The sequence below is a fragment of the Columba livia genome, chromosome 20 (assembly GCF_036013475.1).
Source record: "Columba livia isolate bColLiv1 breed racing homer chromosome 20, bColLiv1.pat.W.v2, whole genome shotgun sequence".
Lineage (NCBI taxonomy): Eukaryota > Metazoa > Chordata > Aves > Columbiformes > Columbidae > Columba > Columba livia.
Window position 1 is genome coordinate 5300460 of NC_088621.1, and position 23570 is coordinate 5324029.

Here is a 23570-nt window from a genome sequence, read left to right on the forward strand (position 1 = left end):
CCCCGCCGGCCGGTCGAGCTCGCTGCCGCACCGGGAACGGGCTCGGAGGCGGCCGCTCACGGTCTGCGAAGCGCTCAGGGCTCGCCCCGCCCTCGTTGTGTCCTCAGGCCGGGGGTGCAGCACCGGCACTTCCCAACCCCTCTTCCCGCCGCCCCCTTTTCAATTAACATTACCCAAAACATTAAAATAATAAGGCGTCCAACGCCAAACACGCCTTGCGCAGGCTGAATTTTTAAACACTCCGCAGTTGTTACTGGGGCAACCGAACTGCCTGACTTTGAAGCAAGACAAAACTATCTACCTATTTTACCTACAGAAAGGTCATTTGCTTAATAAAATGTAGACGAAATCTTAGGGGAGCCTGGTTACCCCGACACTACAACGCAGGTTCCTGTGAGAGCTGCTCCCAGTTCGTTCCACGGGGTCTGGAAACCCATCTCACCTGGGGCACTCAGGATTTGGTTGCTGAAAACGCTCCCACTAAACGTGTCTCGATAACATAAGAGACACTTTAGCTACAAATCCACCAGCTAGTCTTGAGAACTTCACCACTACAATGACCTTTCTGCAAAGAAAAAGACATTGTAACCCAGGCTTGCACTTGAATGGCCGAGGGTTGTGCCTCCCAAAACACAGGGAATGCAGAAGCACCCGCAATTATATGCACATTAATCATTAACAGCATAACAAAACCCGGTGATGAGATTTTTAGGAACTCATTAACAAGGGCATAACGTATGCATTTTTATTTAAACATGGCAATTTACACAATAGCTGAAAGTTTGCTTCCCTCCCCCTCAGCAAAACCTGTGTGCTTGGGTATCAGAACTAGCACCTAGTGTTTATAAAGAAAATAAAGACTTTTTTGGCAGCATTATTTACTGCAAGCACTGGTCAGATCCTAAGCAATTTGGGTGTAGTGACATATGGATACATTAAATAATCCAATTTATTGTGATCAGTCGATTAGCTCATTGCTTCACCAACAGTTTGGGGTAACAGGTTATCTCCGAAACACTGGGAATGCATAGATCAGATAGCGAAATGCATTTGACAAAAGGGACAAATCACAGTTGTGGTCTGAAATTATTGCAGTGCAAATTTAAAATAAGTGTTTTTAAAGCAGTGGATCGTAATGAAGAGGTAGGTCCTTCCCTCCTTGATAGTGAGAATTTAACATTGCTCAGGAGTAGCTCAGCTAAAGCAGCTTTATGTTCGATATCTCGGGTACACAAAGAAGTGATGGCAGAATAGATTAACTGGAAGATAATTTAAATTGTATACAAAACGTTTCACTGGCATAAAAAAGTTATTTGGCAAGAGGTTACTTTTTGTGGAAGGAGCTGATTAAATACACTGATTAAACTTCTAGTGATATAAAGCCCTTTTTACCTTGATGTTCAACACCTCAGCAAGGTTAACTTTGCTAAAGGGGGGGTCACCAAATATCAGAAAATTGATGTTACATGAAAATAGAGCGCACCTTTCTGCTCAGAGCAGTGGCTCATGCTCTTCTAAAAAGCAGCCTCTAGTTATAGGAACTTATTTATCTACCAGGATTGTCAAAAAAGCAACCAAGACCTAACCCACTGATGAGGCAAAAAGCCACTCCATGTGCAACTCTTGCACTACCTCCTCCCCAAGCCCTTTTGGATCCACATGAAATATTTCCTTCCTTTCTGAAGCTCGGCCCGACGTTCTCCTCAAGAGCAGTAACATCAGCACTTACGTGCAGGGCTGAGGGCTCCCAGGTGTACTGACAAAGCAGAGAGGACATTTACATGAAGAAATGTCATATTTTAAATAGCATTTCCTTTTTTTTATAGAGCAGATTACAGGATGAGTGTCAAGTTTTCAAATGGTTACAACAATATCCTGCCTGACTCTAATTCATCAGTTACACCACCCAGCTTACCGCAACATTATCAGTGGACTTGCCTTTATACTGCAACGTGACTTAACTGAAAGGTGCCAAAATGAACACTTCTGTATCATTTGCACTCATACACAAGATGTCATGCACAGCTGAGACATGATTTTAAATCTATTTACAATTGTACATATTTTACAATATATATGTCATCTTTACAGCTACAGAATAAACTCAGACTAACATTAGTATCTTTTGAGTTTCTGCTTGAACTCAAATGCTGGAAATTAAACTAATTATTAAAAACAAGTAAGTGCATGCCTAGAAGGAAGATTTCGGGGCAAGATGCCAATTGACTAGTGTTGCTTAAAAATTACACCGGTTTGTGTAGAAAATTTAAATCCAGTTCAAAAACCCACAAAAGCCTAATAGAAATCTACTTGACTAAAATAAATACAATTCATTACACTTAACAAAAAAAAAAAAAGGTACCTTTAAAAATGTACTGATTTAAGCTCATCTGATTTTTAGCCTTACATTTATTTTCCTTCCCAAGTAGTAGATATTACTAGGTGAGGATAATGATGCTTTTCAAAGTTAAGAGCGAGAATTATCCTGCATAAACCTGAGGCTGCAGTGGTGGGGGCAGCTTGTCATTCTCCACATTTTCAGAGTCAATAGCTGCTAAGGCTTGATTTTTTGGTTCTATTTCTAATGGATATTTCTCAACAATATCTTGGACTTCCTTTGTAACTCCGTCAGTCCAATCTATGAGGTCTTTCTCAAGCTTCTTGGCTTCATTGACAATCCTTTCCTGTCTCTCATTCAACTGAGATAGCAGGTCTAAGTTTTTATACATTTGCTTAACACCCAGGCACACATCAGGGGAAAAGCTGTCGGCTTCTTGCTTCTTCGGGGACACCTGACCAGTCATAAACCGATCAAAATCTTCTTGGCTTAGATTTAAAGACTGAGCATCCAGTTTTTCAATGAAGGCCACGGCACAGCACTGCAAAGAAAACAGAGTGAGTATCATTGCAAGCTACACATTGGAACTTACGCTATTTTTTAATCCTGCTGTTAGATCAGTAACTGATTGTATTATTTCATGCTTCCTGAAGAGCTTTTCCAGAAATTAATGGTATCAGATGGTTCACATGCCTCTCTCCTCTCCCCAAAGTCTGAAGAAGGTGAAAACTCAGAGACTAATACAGGGAGAACCATTTCAACTGAACGGTACCGACTCACTACATAAAGTCCATTGCAAACCTCAGGGTCACTGTGTTTTCGAGGTGAGAAGCCAAAAAGAACAAGACATGACAACTAGCCAAGAGCACTATATTAATATTTAATCATCTAATCAGCAGAGATCTGCTATGCTCTCCATTTTCTGAAATAAGGGACGTCAAATGCCCATCTCACCTTGTGGATGCTCTTCTCTGGCTGAAAGGAATTTGTAACATTCCAAGTATTTCATTCAGCTACATATTTTCCCTCGAGAATTGCTTTACGGTGAAATGCAGCGAAGCCAGACCCATAATTATAATTCATTCTAATATAAACAAGCACATCAATAAATGCCTCCCGCAGAAGCTTTAAAAAGCCTGTTTACCCCCACACATTAATGGCCTCGTTCTGCAGCCCCTTCAAGAGAAACTCTCATGGGCTTAAACTGGGAACTTTGCATCCATAACATCTGCACAGCCCAAACCCAGGATTTTTGGAATAAAAAGTACTTACCTCCTTACAGAATAAAAACATACCTAAGTCTTAGCATCAGACTGTTCAACTAAAGGATTTAATATTATAAAGAAAGCAAAGCACTGGCCGGTTTGGAAAGCTGAGAAGGAAGAGAGAGGAGATATAAAGCAAAAGAGTTCGCTGTATTCTAAGTAACCTCAAACACTATTTGAAGAGGAGTCTTAATTTTCCTTCTATGTTATGCTGTGTTTGCTTTATTGGAAATTCCAACATCCAAATAAAAGACAAGCTTGTCATCTAAAACATAAGCACTATTCCCCCACTTACCAGGTTGGTAAAATAGTAGCCGTCTTCTCCCGTCATTAGCCTGCTTGGATTACAGAAGCGTGTGATATACTGGATGTTAGACTGCAGACGGGGTGGGTTTCCCTTCAAAACAATGTATATAAGTGTTGGAAGAAAGTCATCAGCAGAAGCTGGTTCATTTTTTGTGATTTTAATAGCATTAAATATATGCTTGCTGCACTTGGTGATGCATGCTAATTTATCACGAGGGACGCGCTTTGAATCCATTTCGATAATGTCTGTAAGATAAAAAAAAGTTCTCAAATCATTAAAACCTTATTAATCAGACATCTGAGTGAGTAGGAGACTTACTGGACAATACTGGAATTGCATAAGTTTTATCTGTGGTGCTTGATGTTACAGAATCCCAGAATGTCAGGGATTGCAAGGGACCTGGAAAGCTCATCCAGTGCAATCCCCCCATGGAGCAGGAACACCCAGATGAGGTTACACAGGAAGGTGTCCAGGCGGGTTTTGAATGTCTCCAGAGTAGGAGACTTGCTGACAGTCACTCTATTCCCTCGTCCAAATCATTGATGAATATATTGAATAATACAGGCCCCAGCACTGACCCCTGAGGCACTGCACGAAATACAGGCCTCCAACTGGACTCTGCCCCATTGACCACGACTCTCTGGCTTCTTCCCTTCAGCCAGTTCGCAGTCCACCTCACTACCCGCTCATCCAGACCGCACTCCCTCAGTTTAGCTGTGAGGATGCTGTGGGAGACTGTGTCAAATGCCTTACTCAAGTCAAGGTAGATCACGTCCACCGCTCTGCCATCATCCATCCATCTTGTTATGTCCTCATAGAAGTCAATGAGGTTGGTCAAGCACGACTTCCCCTTGGTGAAGCCATGTTGACTGCCCCTAATGACCCTCTTATCCCTGATATGCCTTGAGATGGCACCAAGGATAAGTCGTTTTCCCAGGGATGGAGGTGAGGCTGGCTGGTCTATAGTTACCCGGATCCTCCTCCTTGCCCTTTTTGAAGACGAGTGACATTTGCTTTCCTCCAGTCCTCAGGCACCTCTCCCAATTCCCAAGACTTGGCAAAGATGATGGAGAGCGGTCCAGCAATGACCTCAGCCAGCTCCCTCAGCACCCGCAGGTGCATCCCATCCGGACACATGTTCCATAAAGGTATCAGTTTATTCAACCTTCTCTTGCTTTAGTCCCAAGTACTTCAAATACAGCAGGTAAGCCTGAACACTTCTGTGATGGAAAAATTACTCCCGCTTCACTAATCCAACAGCGCAAAGACTATTGCAAATCTCACAGCCTGGACCCTATTCTGATGATGGCAGAAAATAATCTCTGTGAACAAGACATCAGAAATTCAAAGCTGTGAATGTAAACGTCATCGTTCACAAACCTGTAATTGCTTTTACAACCATATCAGAGACTTCTGGAATTTCTTCATTGACCGGAACACACAGCATTTGTGGAGTTACCCAGTGCAAAGCCCTACGACAAGAAAAAACGTTAAACCGTTCCGTGCCAGTAACATTCAGGTGTTTGAAACCAGCTGCTTCTTGAATTCAATGCACAAGGAGCGCTTTGTGTCAATGAGGCACTAGTCCAGTTTTAAGCCAGTTTATTCCACTGACGTCATTTATTTCCAGAAAAAATATTCTCTTTTTTTGCTATAACTTAACAAAAGCACACCAATTCGTTTTCCTAGCATAGTAGTTTTTGTTATTTATTCTATTCATTCCTTCTGTTTTTAACTGAAGCGTTTTTAACTCTTTCTGGTTACAAAGCTTGCCATTTGTGTATATACAGCAAAAGATTTTAAGGTGCCTGATTCAGAGCTCATTCACGGGACTGTGGATTACTCAACTATTTTTCTTTCAATGTCTTACCTGATTCTCTTCTGGACAGCAAGATCTTTCTTCTCATCATCAGTTGTTTCAGGGCAAAAGACATATTTATACTGTCGAGTCATAATGTATTTTTCAATCTGATCCATTGCTTTCTCAACCTTTTCAGGGGGCACTGAAAGGCACAAATCCCACCCAATACAGTAAATAAAGTATTCCGCTGTTTGGAAGATTAAATACAGTTTGATCCTAACGCCACCAAAGCAGTACTATTGATTTCAGACAACCTGAGTTAATAAAGAATGGATATATTTGGAGTATTTTCACTCTGTGCAGCAGAAGTAAAAATATAATAACAGTGAGAACAGCACGTGCCAAAGTGAGTACGTGCACAGGATCACAACGAAGCACATTCAACACACAAATTAGGTTCAGCTGCTCATAGCTTACAAGAATATTGCTCAAAAATATGGTCTTGGAGAACAAATCCAGTGAGGTCTTCCAAGTCCTGTGTTCCTGTTTATGTCTAAAAAAATCCCTGGGTCTGCTTAAGCTGTGCCATTTACATACCAGGCACATCAACACCATTCGCAACAGCAACACTCCCCTCTCACTGGCTTCTTGTGCAGGGCAGCGTAACCCGAGGCTCACAGCCTGTTAATTGGGTTGAGGCTACACAGTCGACTTCAGTTTTAAACAAATAGCACTGAATTTAAAACAAGAAATGAAAACAACTGACCCACATTTAATTGAGAGTTCAAGAGAAACCTGTTAAAACAAATCATTTGGACTGTAAAACTTTACCAAACAGGTGCTGCTGGGAATAGTTCTAACTATGGTACTAGAATTTTTAACAGCATTTCTGAAAGCTGGTTAGGAATGCTTCGTTTTTACTTGAAAATGCAGGGGGCTTTACCCTCAAATCATTGCTTTTTCAGCAGTAAGATACGAGATACCTTTCCAACGCGTCTGTAATTTCTCTGCTACATTTTGATAGAAGTCCTGGGCACATTCAGATTGCTCCTCAATACTCAAGTGCTGTAACAGAGAATGGATTAAGTGTGGATGTGCTGAAGAAATGGCAGCAACGCCTCTGATGTTTTGTTTCAGGAATGTGTCCAGCCGCACTAACAGTCTGAGAATGCAAATATATCATCAGAGGTGTTTATGTTGGCTAAATTATATTAAAAATATGAGAAACCAAGATATATTGGCTCTTTAACATGTGACAGACTTAGTTTATTTGCTGAACAGCTGGTTATTAGCAATGGAGCTGGACAGGGGCAATGCCATTTTCCCCAGACACATCCCTGAGTAATGGTGACAAAACAACAGACTGTTAAGCAGAATGCTTGCTCCCAATTTTGTGTCCGTAGCTTTTTAAATTATTAGATACAGTATACCAAAAAACTAAGAACATAAACCATATATGTGAAAGAATAGCTATGCAGTAAACACTTCCAATGATAAAGTTACTATAAAATATATTCACAATGTTATTTGTGAAACAACAGTGTCTGTTGAGCATTAGCTGAGCTACTGAAGAACAAAACTAGAGGTCTGAGGGGTTAAAATTAACTTTACTGATCAAGGCACTGAAATAGCAGCATAGAACTATATGTAAAAACAAAAATGAAAGAAGGAAAACTTAGTTTCTCAGCTCTCTAAGGCAAAAAACTACAGTCACCCTGAACATAAAGTCTCAGCTCTGATGGCAGAGCTGCATTTTAGGCCTGGTTTATGTGTAGTAGCAAACTGTACATTTTGAGACAGACTTTTTGACTAGCACAAACTATCGAGGCAGCAGGACACAAGAAGATCTTCAATATTTATAACCAGTAATAAAAAACCACTATTTTCACAAACTCTCTGCGTGGAATGAATCAGTTCCAAGAGAAAAAAAACGAACAAACTTCAAGATGTTTTTAAAGTGGAATCTGCATGGAAGATTCCAGCAGAACTCGCTTTATTTCCAGTCCAATTTGAGGATATAATTTGAGTAACTACATACTAAACAGGAAAGGTAGGGGAAAAAAAAAGTGCTGAATATTGACTCATTTCAACCATAGGTGGCACTACAGACACATTAATATTTCAGTAACATTATTTTAATACGGAATATTAAGATGTAACTCTTATTCCGTATTTAAAACAAAAAAGCACAGTCAAGTTCCCCTTCTCCAAAGAAAATGAGTCTGATTCTGTATTATCTTTATAACTTTTCAGACTTCTTGCCCTTTTTGAAAACTGCAGTGACATTTGCTTTCCTCCAGTCCTCAGGCACCTCTCCCGTTTCCCAAGACTTGGCAAAGATGATGGAGAGCGGTCCAGCAATGACCTCAGCCAGCTCCCTCAGCACCTGTGGGTGCATCCCATCCAGACCCATGGATTTATGGATGTCCAGATTGCCTAATTGCTCCCTAACCCAGTCCCCATCAACCCAGGCAAACTCCTCCATTGTCCTGCCTTCCTCTGGGGCCTCAGCGGTACGGGGCTCCTCAGGACAGCCTCCAGCAGAGTAGACAGAGACAAAGAAGGCATTCAGTAACTCTGCCTTCTCTGTATCTTCTGTCACCAGGGCACCCACCTCATTCATTAGTGAGCCTACATTGCCTCTGCTGTTAGTTTTATCTGCCACGTATTGGAAAAAGCTCTTCCTGTTGCCCTTGACCCCCCTCGCCAGGTTTAATTCTAAGGAGGCCTTAGCTTTCCTAGTTGCCTCCCTACACCCTCTGACATCAGCCTTATATTCTCCCCAGGTGACCAGCCCCTCCTTCCATGATCTATAAACTCTCCTCTTACACTTGAGCATACCCAGCAGTTCCCTGTTTAACCACACAGGTCTCCTGGCTCCCTTCCTTGACTTCCTACATGTCGGGATGCTCTGTATACAATATTCCCGTATACAATAGAAAAAAAACCAAACTGCTGGCAGAAGAGCAGCATCTTCTCCCCCTCTCCCTAATTTCCCCATTTTATCTACGTAAAAGGCATACAAAACTTACCCTTTTATGATTCATGGTGTCCAAAAATAGTTTACATTGCTTATAGATATCTTGTCCAGGTTTATGATACGTCTTGAGAAATTCGATGAATTCCTTGGATACGCGATCTGTCTCGATGCTCGCCTGCCTGTTTATAGAAGGGCTGGGAGCCTTGGCTTCTTGGATCTCTGCTGGGAAAATTTGGGCACATCAGATTAGCCTTTTTAGGCTGATGGATGAATTCAGGAAGGGTTTAATGTGGATTAAAATACCAGGTTGGTTTTTTTCAGCTGTGCTGATGCATAAGCATTTATTTTTCAAGCTTTACCAGTGAAACACTGGATATTACTCAACAGAACTCTAGGAAACTGAGTATTCCACTGAAGTGAAACATTTATAGCCACATACCCATTTACACTAATGGCCTTTTTATATTGGTATATTACTGTAAAATGAGTTTGTTTTCGCGTTTCTCACACTTTTATTCCCAGGTAAGATATCTCCATTTAAGGTCAAGGTTTTCAGATGGGATTCTGCAGCAGTTTAAGATAACGGAGTGGTCCCTTTTCCATTCTCCCTCACCTTTCCATTCCTGCTCCTTCGCTTGCACCAACACAAGTATTAATTCAACTGGCTCATGAACTAGTGCTGGGAGAAGTAATCTGGGGCAGTCCCAGTCAGAAATGTTTCTTATGGGGTTCTTTTTCAGCTAGATCAGCTCCCCAAGCCGGCTTCCCACCACCTTGCAGGAGCATCAGCCACACGAGACAAGGACCGGGAGCAGGAGGTTGGTGCAAACGCAGCAGATGCCACAGAATCCCACCTGCCGTGTAAATGAGAACGTGGCCATTTGTGTTTCAGCAAGAGCAGAAGCACCAGGTCTGTCGCGGGTACACAGAGCGCACACAGCACTGGGTGCAAGTTTATAGAGCTGCAACCGCGGGGTTTTTTCCACACAAACACGTCCGATTGTCCGAAGTTTGCGTTGCAAGTTAATTGTACTGATCCAACGCCTTCGCTACCCACGTGTAGTTCACCCACCTTTCAACTTTCCAGCCAACACTGCTCAAAATGAAGGATTGAACAGAGATGATGGAAATGAACATGATGAAAAGCGAGCAGCAAAGAGACAGAAAACATTAAAATATTCGTGATCAACATGATACAAACAAATCTCAATTTGGAAATACGAACATGCACAGCAAAAAAAATCCTTGTTTCAATAAGCGTACATGCAGAACTCCAAAATAAAAGGAAACAGATGGGATTAGTATATTTAAATTGGTATACTGAATTTGAGCTTGAGGTAGCTTATCAGGGTTATTTTTTGTTTGCTGTTATTTGCTTTTAAAAAGATTCAGAACTACAGGAAATTCAAAGCTGTACGATCCCCTGACCATTTGACCAAAGCACAGGACTCATCAGGATCTCTTCAGCACAACCTTCTCTACGTAATTTGGCCACGTACCATTAGAACATTCAGTCAGGTACCATTAGAACATTCACAGTGTTTAAGTGATAAGAATGGAAAAGGTTTTACAAATATTTACATTCCAACTGTAACAATCGAGCTCCAAAGTGCAAATCAATCTGCTCTGTGGTGACACAAGAACCCCAGAGGGGGTTTCCTCCAACCTTCTTTATACCCAAGATTCCAAGTAGAATCCCTGTGCCGTATTCAAGATGAATGGCAACTTTTGAAAGGGTAGAATTACAATATACTTTTCCCATAATTGATTACTGACTTCATTTCAAAGAACGGCTGAAGATTTAGTGATTTCAACAAACGGCTGAAGATTTAGTGATTTCAACATTAAGTTCACCATATTATAAAACTAATGAACCTTGCCCTGCTATTTGACCTTAAGGAATATGAATATGTTTTCTACAGCCACAAATTTAAAATAGATTACTTTTTAGTTACTAGAGAGATGTAGTCAAATGAGGCAGACTACTGCTAATTTAAGCAGATTAAGGAATGCAGGAATAAATGTACTTTCAGCAACAAAATACTTTCAGCTCTGTCAGGTATTCTAAAAGAATTCAGTCTAACTAAAAAGAAGGTGATTACAGAAGAGAAATTCCATCTAAACAAGTTGAAGAGAACCTAGTAGAGGAAATATGCTAAAAAGAAAGTATGGGAAGAGTTAAGAAAGGATCATCTTCACAAAGAATAAACACTAGTAAGACTAAAATCTTTCTCAAGGCATTTGAGAAAAACGCAAGCTGTCACAGCAGAACATCAGCACTCCAGTGATTCACTATGGTTGTGCCATGGTCACGATCCGAGCCCGAGTGAAAAACCATAGAAGTGTTGCCATTAGCTCTGCTACACACACTCATTTGTCTTCTTCATTTAATTTGCAAATGGTAGACCTTCAAATTTCATTAGTCAGCAGAACACGTCAGAATTGCAAACAAAGAACATAAGACAAGATCCTAAAGCTGTTTGTACCACGGGTTCTGGCATCTTTTTGGTTAAAATGAAACCAGTGCATCTTCCCTTAATTTTTAAATTGTCTTCTTGATTAATATAACAAACAGCTGGAGATGTTTTGAGAATGTACAAGTTCTTGAAGTATGAACTAGTAAACTGAAGTAGTTTCAACTCATAATCAGGTTTATAATGGCAACCTGGAATTATTTTTTGACAAAAAGACGAAGCAGCACAAGATGTAGCTACTTCTTACAAAGTTCTTTTCTATTTTTTTAAACTGCATAATCCTTCAGCTGTCACACTAGGGTAGAGCTCAAAGAAGCTTCAGCTTTATTCGTATCTCCTCCCTACCAAAACGCAATAAATTAGAGATTCAAGTTCACCTCAAGACGCCAGACTTGCCTTTTTTGTCGTCTTCATATTCAATGGCACGAGTTAGAAGTGGCACAACCCTAGTTTGTACTTTGCAAAGCCCAGCTAAGAAGGAAGCTCACTAAACCCAGGCGGCCGGCTGGCTCGGGCTGTACCGCATTACCTTCGGTAGGGGAAGCCAGTTCCCAGGAGGGAGTAAAAATCTCCTTCAAATCCCTGAGAATGTTATCAGCATTTCGCTCCCTCCCAAGCTGTCCTTGCTTAACGATTTTCTCTTGAGCCACTGAAATAAATGCAAAAGCAAGCAAGGCACCGAGAACGGGAGCATGGCCGGAGAGATGATGGGGATAAAAAAAAGAGAAAGAAAATATGGAAAGTGAGAAGAATGAACGTAAAAACAATACAATACAAAGCTGAACGCTTCATTTAGCTGGCTGCTGCCCATGCACCAAGGCAAATTCTAAGGATGAAATTCAGACACATTTAGAATTTCTTATTAAACAAATGCATCGTCTATAAGGCTAAGACACATTAATGTTGCCTTTTCTTCTGGAATGACTCCTCCACAGCCTGGCATTTTTTGGCTTTTTACCCATGTAAGCTATTGCTATGCAAAGACACTAGTGCCATTAATCATTCTTACTTGCAACACATTCTATAGAATAAACATTCAGCCAACCATAAACTTGATATCCCCAGCCCACATAGGCGTAAACACTACAAGCTTCTTTTCACATTTATTTTCATTTAAAGGCACCCTACTGACACATTGCAATTTTCTTCTTCAATCTGTTGAAGTGACCCCTTTTGGCAGCATCACCTGGTACTTTATATCAGCATTTCCCTCACACTTAGATATGTCGGTTTGTTTGGGGTGACTGACAGCCAGTGGCCCTTCAAGTCCCAAACCACGGTACAACACTATGGTTGACTCATTAACTGAGCACAAATGTGTCACGCAAACAAGATGCTTCCACTCATCTGTAGACCACCACTAGGAACACGTTTATAGTAACACTTTAGTGGAAGAGCTCCTGTATAGCTAACACAAACAGCCACTGGTTTAGAAGTGCACTGATCTATTTAAAAGATTGTTCAGTATCACCCTAAAGATCATGTTTTCCCGTGTTTTCAGTAAGACTTCAAGTATCATTCTCCAGAAGCATCATTATGGCAACTTTAAAGTCAAGTCACAGAGCATTACTCTGCCTTTTAGTATGTTTATAGAAAATACTTTTTAACTTAATATGTTGTACAGAACCACTAAAAGCAAAGGGGGAAGTTACCCTTCTTAGCTCCTGTTCTGGAAGAAGCGGTGAAGAACTTCTTCACGGTAGTGACCTTTCGTGTTTTCTCATTGGTTTTCTTTTCTTCAAATTTTGAAAATGTCAGTGACTGTGCCCCTTGGGTACTCTGACTACTGGCATAAGCTTCTTCCTCCTCACGCTGAAGCCTGGAATTAGAAAAATGTAAGGCTAATTTTAGTGCTTAAAAACAGCACAAAGCAGCTAATTTCCTGTGCAATAAATAAATGAATTACTCTTACAGAAGATAGAAACCACGGCTCGCAGCTGAGCAAGTCAAATACCCTGTCACAATCTCAGAAATATTCTGGGAAACAGATCACTGTTGTCATAATTTGCTTTTAAAGTCTTGGTGATACATATGCTTGCTTGAATGAATGAGGCAAACCACTTCACTGCAACACTGGTAAGTGCTTTGCAAAGACCAAGCCCGTCTTTTAATCTACGTGTACAAAAGAAGGACTGAGGGCAAACAAACTCATCCTTCCATGTCTACTTTTCTTCCTATGCAGGAAGAATAAAATGGGTTAAATTATATTGCTCTTCAAGACGCTAAAAGGTTGAGCAATTTTATTTAAACATCCATCCAGCTCAGGACAATAAATGGTCTTGCCTTTGTAATCTCTTAAAGCAGGACTTGTGTCTTATCTGTGCTGTCAAGACTGTCTGCCCACTACTGCAAACAATCACAGCTTATCTCTTCCTTTAGCATCTCCCAACTGAACAGTTACTGATTAAAGAATTCCTCAAATGCCCCATTTTATTGCACGTAGATATTGTAAGACTGACAGCACAACTAGCTACTCTAAAAATCCAAAAGTTTTTATTAACTGTTTAAGCCAAATTTATGGCAGAGAAAAAAGGAATGACACATTCTCTGTACTGTGATCACTTACCTGGCACCCTCTGATTATGCCAAAAAGGGTCTCACACACTTCTCTCTACCTGCCTTTGCAGTTAATTTGTTCCCAACAGTAAAAAGAACTTCAAAACCAAACAAATAACTTCAAGGCCTAAGGTAACAGGGTCTAGGGTAGTTAGATACCAGAAAACTGGGGGCTTCTAAACCATAGCCATGAATTTGGACCCAAGTGAAGTTCAGAGAACTTCCAAAGATGTCACCTTCAGGCAGCTTGATGAGAACCTTGCACTTAATGCTTTTTTCTTGTTAGTTTCCTTCCTTTTCCTCCCCTAATTATCTTGGTTAATGTATCACTAGGTAACTGAAGATCACTGAAGTGTTCCAGATTCAAGTACAGACACGTGTCTCAAGTCATTTGCACTTTTTCCTGGAGTTCTGGTATACCCCACTAAAATGTTAAGGTAAGCACATACAGAGATCTGCTGGAAGGCAGGAGGGCTCTGAAGAGGGATCTGGATAGACTGGAAAAATGGGCCGATTCCAATGGGATGAAGTTCAACAAGGCCAAGTGCCGGGTCCTGCGCTTTGGCCACAACAACCCCCTGCAGCGCTCCAGGCTGGGCACAGAGTGGCTGGAGAGCAGTCAGACAGAAAGGGACCTGGGGGGACTAATGGACAGGAAGCTCAACATGAGCCAACAGTGTGCCCAGGTGGCCAAGAAGGCCAATGGGATCCTGTCCTGTATCCAAAATAGTGTGGTCAGCAGTACAAGGGCAGTGATCCTTCCCCTGTACTCTGCATTGGGGAGGCCACACCTGGAGTATTGTGTTCAGTTCTGGGCCCCTCAGGTTATGAACTACCTGAAGGGCAGTTCTAGCCAGGTGGGGATTGGTCTCTTCTCCCAGGCATCAGCAATAGGACAAGGGGGCATGGGCTTCAACTCTGCCAGGGGAAATTGAGGCTGGAGATTAGAAAGCAATTCTTTGCAGAGAGAGTGATCAGGCATTGGAATGGCTGCCCAGGGAGGTGCTGGACTCACCGTTCCTGGAGGTTTTTAAACTGAGATTGGACATGGCACTTAGTGCCATGATCTAGTCAATGGACTGGAGTTGGACCAAGGGTTGGACTGGATGATCTCTGAGGTCTTTTCCAACCCAGCTGATTCTGTGATTCTGTGAAAATTGTCACTTTCACCCTTCAAACTGTTAAAATTGCAGATTTCAGTATGCAAATTAGGTCAAAGTTTTTGGTGGAGGGTGTTTTCATTTGTTACTGCACAGACTTTCTTTTGAAGCCTCTTAAATTAGAATGTCATAAATATTCATCTTTGCATCAAAAGGAAGATTTTAATTCCTGCTGGAAAGATCAAATTTGAGAACTTATGATGCAACTGAGCCAGAGTAAATAGGACTAGAGAACAGGAGACAGGAATAGTATTTAGAAGTCATCCTAGTGTAAAAGATGAAGGAATAAAGAGGGTTCTTTACCGCTCTGCCAGCTCCCAATCCTCTTGAATCTGTTTCTGCCTGGCCTTATGGTATTCCTCTCTCCAGCACTTGGAGCAAAATCCCTGCCAAGCAGGATTGCCATAGTAACCACATCCCTTCTTGCACAGGAGCTCTGACTGATCAACGTGAATTCCTCTGCGTTCAGATTTCTGGTTCATTTTCTTCCTGTTTAAAGAGAAAAGGGTTAAAGACAGAAACATGATAACAGCCTGCTAGAAATCGATTCTTTCAAAGGCTTGCCTTTTAGAAAGAAGTCACCTGTTTTAATTATTTAATAGTACCATAGCAACAAAATAAAGGCGACAGGAGGAAGGGCACCATTACATAACCACGCAGCCCTGAGAGCCAAATGCAGCATTAGCATAACTTTGCATCACTTGGGCATGCAAACTGCACTCAGTGGCTCCAGGACCAGTCACACGTACATCAGAGAGATGCGTGCACAAGTGGAAAAAGGCACAATTCCCTGATCTCACCAGCACGTTGTTCTAATAGTCACAGAAACATGAAGCAACACAGGAAAAAAGAAATGCAGCCAGTTGCAGTCACCACCAAAGAATCACAGAATCCCAGAATGTCAGGGATTGGAAGGGACCTCAAAAGCTCATCCAGTGCAATCCCCCCATGGAGCAGGAACACCCAGATGAGGTTACACAGGAAGGTGTCCAGGTGGGTTTTGAATGTCTCCAGAGTAGGAGACTCCACAACCCCCCTGGGCAGCCTGGGCCAGGCTCTGCCACCCTCACCAGGAACAAGTTTCTTCTCAAATTTAAGTGGAACCTCTTGTGTTCCAGTTTGAACCCATTACCCCTTGTCCTGTCATTGGTTGTCACCCAGAAGAGCCTGGCTCCATCCTCCTGACACTCACCCTTTAGATATCTGTAAACATTAATGAGGTCGCCCCTCAGTCTCCTCTTGTCCAGCTCCAGAGCCCCAGCTCCCTCAGCCTTTCCTCACACGGGAGATGCTCCACTCCCTTCAGCATCTTTGTTGCCCTGCGCTGGACTCTCTGCAGCAGTTCCCTGTCCTGCTGGAACTGAGGGGCCACAACTGGACACAATATTCCAGGTGTGGTCTCACCAGGGCAGAGCAGAGGGGCAGGAGAACCTCTCTGACCTACTGACCACCCCCTTCTAACCCACCCCAGGTACCATTGGCCTTCCTGGCCACAAGGGCCCAGTGCTGGCTCATGGTCATCCTGCTGTCCACCAGGACCCCCAGGTCCCTTTCCCCTACGCTGCTCTCTAACAGTTCATTCCCCAACTTACACTGGAACCTGGGGTTGTTCCTACCCAGATTCAAGACTCTACACTTGCCCTTGTTATATTTCATTAAAGAGAAGCCAACTGAGCAAGAGACAAAATGTAAATAGGTCTGTATTGAGGCCAAGAATGTCGCTGCAAAGAATCACACCGGTGAGACTCCAGATAATGTAACTTTGGCCTCAAAGAACATGTCTTTACAGCACAGCGAAGTATCACAGCTGACAGAATGCACGAGATGCACCTCCATGTCCTTAGGTACTCAAGTTACTTCAGAGTTAGGTTGGGCATCTGTATAAAGCACAGCTCTAGAGAATTTATCTATAGTGACTGCAACAAAAACATTTCTTTTCAAGCCTACACAGCCACTGCAGCGCCTGTCATCCAACGATCCAGCCCTCCCCTTTCCTTTTTTGCTTGACAGAAGCCATCCCACATGCCAGCTTGCTCCCAAGGATGTTTCAACTACTTCCCTCTAGTTCTAAATGCTGTATTCATTTAGGAGAAAAGCAGCACACAATCTATCTAACAGACAAGAAATTAAACATCAGATGTTTTTCAGCTGCACAGCCTGGAACGGCAATTGCATGTTGGCAGCATTTGGAAACACAGCCCATCCTCAGAGCCTCACACGTGCCCTTTATCACCAATTCTGTAAAGAGCAGGGAAGCGAAAGCTCGAAACTCTTCACTTGCTCCTGATGCAGTTTAAGGGCCACTTCCTAAAAACAGAAGCTGCAGCAGCATTTTGATTAGAAACTTCTATTGCAGGTGCCTGTACTAGAAAACACACCTTGTATAAAATCTGCAATACTGCCATTAATGACAAAGCTGATCAGTGTGAATGTTTTCACTGTATACTATGGGGAGCTATAAAGACAGAACAGATAAAAACCTCTTCATAACACAAACTACAGAGAAATTTTACACCGACCTCATCACCCAAGGAAATAACATCCCTGATCCTATCACCCTCTGCAATGGAGTAAGTTACAACAGTTTTGCAAATGCAGTCTGTAGCACAGTTTCATGAATTCAGGTGTCCGTCACTCTTATTTAAAAGCACCGCACTTCAGGCACTCAGATTGTCTGAAAGCTAAAGGAACAGAATGAAATATGACCCTGCCTCACACCTTGCCTTCTGAAAGCTCAACAGCATACTCGCTTTCTGTCCAGTTGGGCACTTTCACTATCTCTATACAGATGCACAATAAAAATCACATTTCCGTATCCGCAGAGTTTCAGCCACAATTACCCTGGCATCCTGCTGGCCCTCTGAGTACCTTAGAACTAAAAATAAGGCTCTGCTTAGTGTCAAAGTTCAGCAGCTTTCCCTGGAGCAAGCAAAGCAGGTCTCTTAGTAGCAAGATTAATTTTTTTTGCATTCTTTTTGGAGAGGTTTGTAAGCAGCTGCAACGCCACTAGAAGCAAGTTGTTCAGTTGCCTCCCTTTCAAGTATTTTCTATTGCACTTACATCAGTTTCAGATCCAGGGACAAAAGAGGTCACGCTGAATCAATATGCAGAAATCACATGCTGCACTTAAAGCAAAGCCTTTCTGCTTCCTTTAAACACACACAGCCATTACAAAAGAGTTTCACAGCCATTACAAAAGAGTTTCACAGCCAACTTTTGCGGGTCAGCACTTACATTTTAACGAAAAGAACAACAAGTTTTAATATACTGAATATGAAAAATCCATCTTGAGTCAACCTCTGGCCATATTGGCTGCTCATATAAAAAGACAGTGAAGTTCATCAGTGTCAGTGCAAAACTAACCAGATTGCATTGACACGAAATGAGGCAACCAGATACTATGTCCCCCCCCACCCCATGATCTTCCATTACATTCCCATGGGACTAAAGATAAGCCCTTCATCATCAGTGCTATTTCACAATTAAAACTATGGGATAAGAACAGAGCCCAAAAGTTCGCCAACACCTGATGATTGCACACGATATCTTGATATGCAGGCCGGTTACATAAAGCACAAAACCAACTCTAAGTTTCCATAAGGCACTCTCTCCATAATTATAACTCCATCAATCCTTGGGCCATTTTTGTCAGTATTCTTTAAGGCGGACTGAAGTAGCAGCAATTTTTGCTCCAGGACATTGTACCTTTCATATCAGACTCAAAGCTCTTAACAGCAGCAAAAGATTATATTTTAATTTTCACACTGACCAGATTACAAAATAGCTGGAAAAATTAATAGTAAACTTACTAAAGCAGGTAGTCACAGCAAAGAGTGCATTCTTAGCTTTTATGTGGTACAAAAAAGGGGTTCCTTTCATCAAAATTGGATCTGTCACTAAGGGCTGATTTAACACACACATGAAAGACCACACTTACGTAAGACAATCTCTTCAGCAGTAAACCTAAAATAATTTTCATAACACATCGGCGTTTCCAAAGACTGCAGACACGGCTTTCACTGTGTGTGAAATAAGGTTTAGAAGTAGTATAGATTTATCATGAGTTCAGACACCACCAGCTTGTTTTTCTTGTTGCTCTCTAACATGTACCTACCTCGCGCCCAGGGACAGAGCAGGCAAACAGATCCCTTTATTGTCAATGCACATTGCATCACTGCCACAATGACAAGATACCGACTTCTTCATCAACTATTTATTAGCCCTGGATTGTTCAGGTCACCTTTGATGGAAGAGCTGGTTGAAAAAGCTCACATAGCAAAGCTGAGTAGAAAGGGGCTCATTTAATCAATCTACAGACACCTTTAAGAAGACGTAACTGCAAATCAACTTATAATTATTACAAGCTATGAAAAACAGTTTCTAAAAAACTCTGCATGCTAACTCTAAAATTTAAAGCACTGGCTTTGTAAGACTGTTCTGTAAATGAGCTTCAACATCAGTACCAAAACTTATATAAAACCAGAAAAAGACATCACATAATGGACTCGAAACAGGCAGGCTGACACAAAGGTGTGAACCTGCCTTTGGCTTCTGGTTTTGGTTGGGGTTTTGGGTTGGTTTTGTTTTGTGGGGCTTTCCTCTCATCTATTTACCTTACTCTATGTTCCTGAAATCAAGAGTTTTCTCAAAAAAAACTTGGCACAACCCTTAGCAACAACCTGCACCAGTCTTCTTACTGGACTTCAGTGGTCATGATTTGGCTCTTCAAGTTTAACTCTTCAGAGCACTTAACTTGCATTAATTCTTCTCATACGAAAGTGCCCACAATGTTTGACCTGGTGTCACTCACTGCAATGACCATCCCAGAGCAGGAAAAGAAGAACAACTGGGGAAGTCTCCAAAACCACAATTCTTACAGTAACAGTTGCTGGTTTACATTTGACTGGTGCTCGGATAGAACACCATGCTTCACACTAGATTAGAAGAGTAGCCAGTCCTACCTAAAACTGCTGCAACTTCAGCTCCTGAAAATAAATTGATGACTTAGATTAGAAAGTGCGTCAAAACTGAGGGGGTAGAAAGGTGGGACTGGGTTAAGGACTCTTAACTACAAATTTTGCCTATGGAAAAACAATCTTAAAATAACATATTTATCCTAAAAAGCAACCACTGACCCAAATGCCACAAAATTATTAAGAAGCCATGTTAAGTGTTGAAAGAGTCATGATTCATGTGTAACCCTAAACACTCAGGCATGTCATTAGCAGAAAAGTAATTAACCATGAGTTAATTTCCTTTAAAGGAAAGGGTGGGGCAATATGATCTAAGAGACTCATGAACAGAAAATACGAAAGCCATTAGACAACTTACAAATTAAGAACCATGGCTGCTATCTTCGCAGAATAGACCATATGAGTCTTCACAGTTTAATGTGCAGCTCTCTTGCAATTAAGAAATCTCAGCTATAGCACTTATTTCCTAGTACAAACAGCGTGGGTTTCTAACTAGCGATCCTGAGAAAAGAAACAGTTGTTAAGTGTGATGAGAGACGCACAGTCAGATCAGCCACCTGGAAATATTCACCACCTGAAAACTGGGCAGGGAAATGGCAGCCACTAATTAAAACCTCTGAAACACAAAGGCCAGGAGGCTTCACCCCTCCATCCGCAGAGCTCACAAGTCACTTCAACTTAAGGATGCATTTTCCCCACCAACATCAGTACAGATCTTAAGCTACAGTTTTGTTTGCCCGCATCAAATTCTTAACTAGGGCCTGTGGCAATGACCGCTCAGCTAGGAGCAGCATCTATTCATGAATTAACAGACTGTCTCACCATCTACATGTGACTCATAGTTGCACTTTTAAATGAAATCACAAGAAACATCTAAAAAACGCTTTGTAGGGTTTGTCTGGGAATTCAATTAAGCATATTATCGGCTAAAACTCCTAAAAATCCCCTCAGAAACAGCAGCGATTGGGTTCTACACGCTGTTTTCTGCCAACATGTCAACCACGCTCACCTGCATACTAATTAAAACTAAGTTGGCTACGACCTCAGAGAAAAACTTCAAAATATCCGTATTTGACTTGTTACTGACAGCAATGTAATGGGACTTCACAAACATGATTTAACACATAACGGGGGATCATATAGCAAACTTCAGGAGGGAGCTGAGAAAGCTGTTCTAGACAACACCACAAAACAAAACTAAACACCAGAATCACTGACTATCTTCAAGCTTATAATCACAGATTGTTATGTAAAGCGATCTTATGAATTGGTATGATTGTCTTTATATTCCTATTCTTCCCTTCTATTGTGCATTGCTTTGTGGTTTTTTTGTCAGCAAAGCATTCCACTGAGTTCTGATTCTCTTCCTAATCCTCCCCCCTACAAAACACTTGTGTAACCACGTCCAGAAGACCAACACATGCAATTCCTGGGTAAAGTGCTGTTCCTGGAAACCCTCTGTCCTTCTGTGCTCATCAGTCCTGAGTCTCGAAGGAGTCCTGTGTAACTGGAAAACTCAGTACAAGTGCCAGAGCACCGGCACCAGGAGCTGCCAGTGCAAAGCACCGCTTCGAAAATAGCTTTCATGACCGTGAGACCAAACAAGAAAAGTGCGAAAAGTCATGTCAATAACAGATTTAAACCACAATTTCCATAACGCCACTCCTTTTCAAAACCTGTGCAGTGCCAATAATTTCCAGCACTTGGCCAGATTCGGGCCCCACTCAGCCTAAAAAACAAATAATAAAGACTTGAATTTAGCCTGTGACAACCCCCTCAGCTGACCCACCGCACCAGTGACAGTGTCTGCCACAGACCAAGGCAGCCCAGCCGGATTTAGGATGGCGTCGAACCACTCCCTTGGGGAGTTTTCCATAACTTTGAGTGCATCATCCACCCTCCAGTATCTCACACCCTCTCCGAAAATCCAGCCACTCCCTGCTCCGGGGGACCAGCCTGAACACTACACAAGGTGCTCACACAAGGACAAACACCTACAAAAGCATCCAAAATGTGCTGCTCAGCATCTGAAATATACTCCAGACTCCATTCGACTTGAGTTTAAAGGACTTTGATCACCCATTGTAGAATAAGCTGCCATGCAGCGGTAACACTTACAGCCAAAGACTCAAAAACCCCTTGATCCACAAGGGACTTCGCAGGAAAAAAGGCGGAGGGGCCAGATTTGCAGTTATCAGTGACACCTTCACTCTAATTATTGAAACACACCCACTAAATTAAATAATGATAATTATAAATATCTATATTATAGTTTTCGGAACTGCAAACGCTAAGTTTCTCTGCACCCCAGTGCATGAAGCCCAGTCCTGCTGTGCCCCTCGGAGAACCCTTGGGACAGGGGTTGGCGGGGCCGGGTGTGCCCCCCCACCCTCCTCGGCGGCTCAGACGCTGTGACACCGACACTTAGAACGAATTATAACAACCGGCGGCGGAGAGGCCGCGGGGGGACGCTGACAGTCCCCGAACTGTCACTACCGGTTCAGGTGAGCTCCCTCAGCGGGGAAACCCCTTCCCGCAGCCGGGCCCAGCGGCACGGGGCAAGCCCCGGGCGGGGCCGCTGACAGGGACCCGCGGCGGCTCGGACCCGCGGCTCACCGGTTGCCCCGGGCGGCGGGGGCGGCCGCTCCGCTCCGCGCTGCTCCGCTCTCCTCACGGCGGCCCGGCGCCTCCTGCCCTCCGCGGTGGCGCCGGAAGGGCGTGTCCCCGCTTCCGGGGCGGGGCGCTGTCCCGGAAGGAAGCGGTGGCGGAGGCCGTGCTGAGGGGAGGCGGCGGGAGCGGCGCCGGGGTGTTTCACCACCCAGGGGAACTAGGAAGGGATTCGGGGTGTTTGGGCGTATCGACGTGTGGTTCTCTTCAGAGTCTGGTTTTCTGCCCTTCCAGCCACCCTCCGCAGCAGATCCCCTCAGACACCACCCCAGCTCCCAGCAGCTGCTGTGGTTTTACCCCAAACTCAGCTCCCGTGGGCGCTGTGACTGGGTCTTGATGCTGACAGCAGCACAATACTGCTGTTCATAACTTACTCCTCTTCCCCTTCTCATTTGCACAGTGTCTTTTTTGCCAGCTAAGCAACTCCAGAAACTTTCTTTTTGAGCGCTGCACGAGCAGGAACAGTCACAGGCAACTTCTCTGGGCTGCTTCACATGAAGACTGAAACACTGGAGGTTCCATCTGAACGTGAGGAGAAACCTCGCTGAGGTGCCAGAGCCCTGGCCCAGGCTGCCCAGGGAGGTTGTGGAGTCTCCTCTGGGGACATTCAAACCACCTGGATGTGACCCTGTGTGATGTGCTCTGTGACCCTGTGTGATGTGCTCTGTGACCCTGCGTGAGCAGGGGTTGGACCGGGCGATCTCCAGAGCTCCCTTCAGCCCCAGCCAGTCTGTGATTCTGCGATGCTGGGTGGGTGCAAAGTGGAACCGAAATGAGCCGGTACCAGCCACTGCTCAAGTGCCACCTGTAAAGGAAGCGATGATGAAAGAGTTAACGGCTGGTGCTGTTAAACGAACCCCGGTGTCTTAATTTCCATTTGCAAAGGGAACTCGCATCACAGGGGAAATGAGGAGAGGGACTATAGTGGCTGCAGAGCAGGTCAGCCAGATTCCCATAATTTTCAGTGTAATATATGTCCTTCCTTCAAATGCAATGAGCTAAATGGACTGACGTGCATTGTCCTTTTAATGATCTGCAAAGATGACATT

General features: G+C 43.0%; 1 protein-coding gene across 4 annotated transcripts; it reads right to left on the reverse strand.

The window, feature by feature from the left end:
* Window positions 1-731: 731 nt before the first annotated feature.
* Window positions 732-22594, reverse strand: RABGEF1 (RAB guanine nucleotide exchange factor 1). 4 transcript variants are annotated; one of them, XM_065037005.1, is made up of 10 exons: window positions 22471-22594; window positions 15185-15370; window positions 12818-12984; window positions 11695-11814; window positions 8744-8910; window positions 6695-6776; window positions 5781-5913; window positions 5291-5382; window positions 3899-4155; window positions 732-2879 (listed from the first exon to the last, which is right to left on the reverse strand). In XM_065037005.1, exons 2-10 carry the CDS (start codon window positions 15361-15363, stop codon window positions 2481-2483), a joined length of 1596 nt encoding a protein of 531 aa, XP_064893077.1. In that variant the 5' UTR covers window positions 15364-15370; window positions 22471-22594; the 3' UTR covers window positions 732-2480. The 4 variants fall into 4 exon arrangements, with proteins under 4 accessions (XP_064893077.1, XP_064893076.1, XP_064893079.1 ...); XM_065037004.1 differs by having other exon boundaries at window positions 8744-8913; XM_065037007.1 differs by lacking the exon at window positions 11695-11814.
* Window positions 22595-23570: the final 976 nt, after the last annotated feature.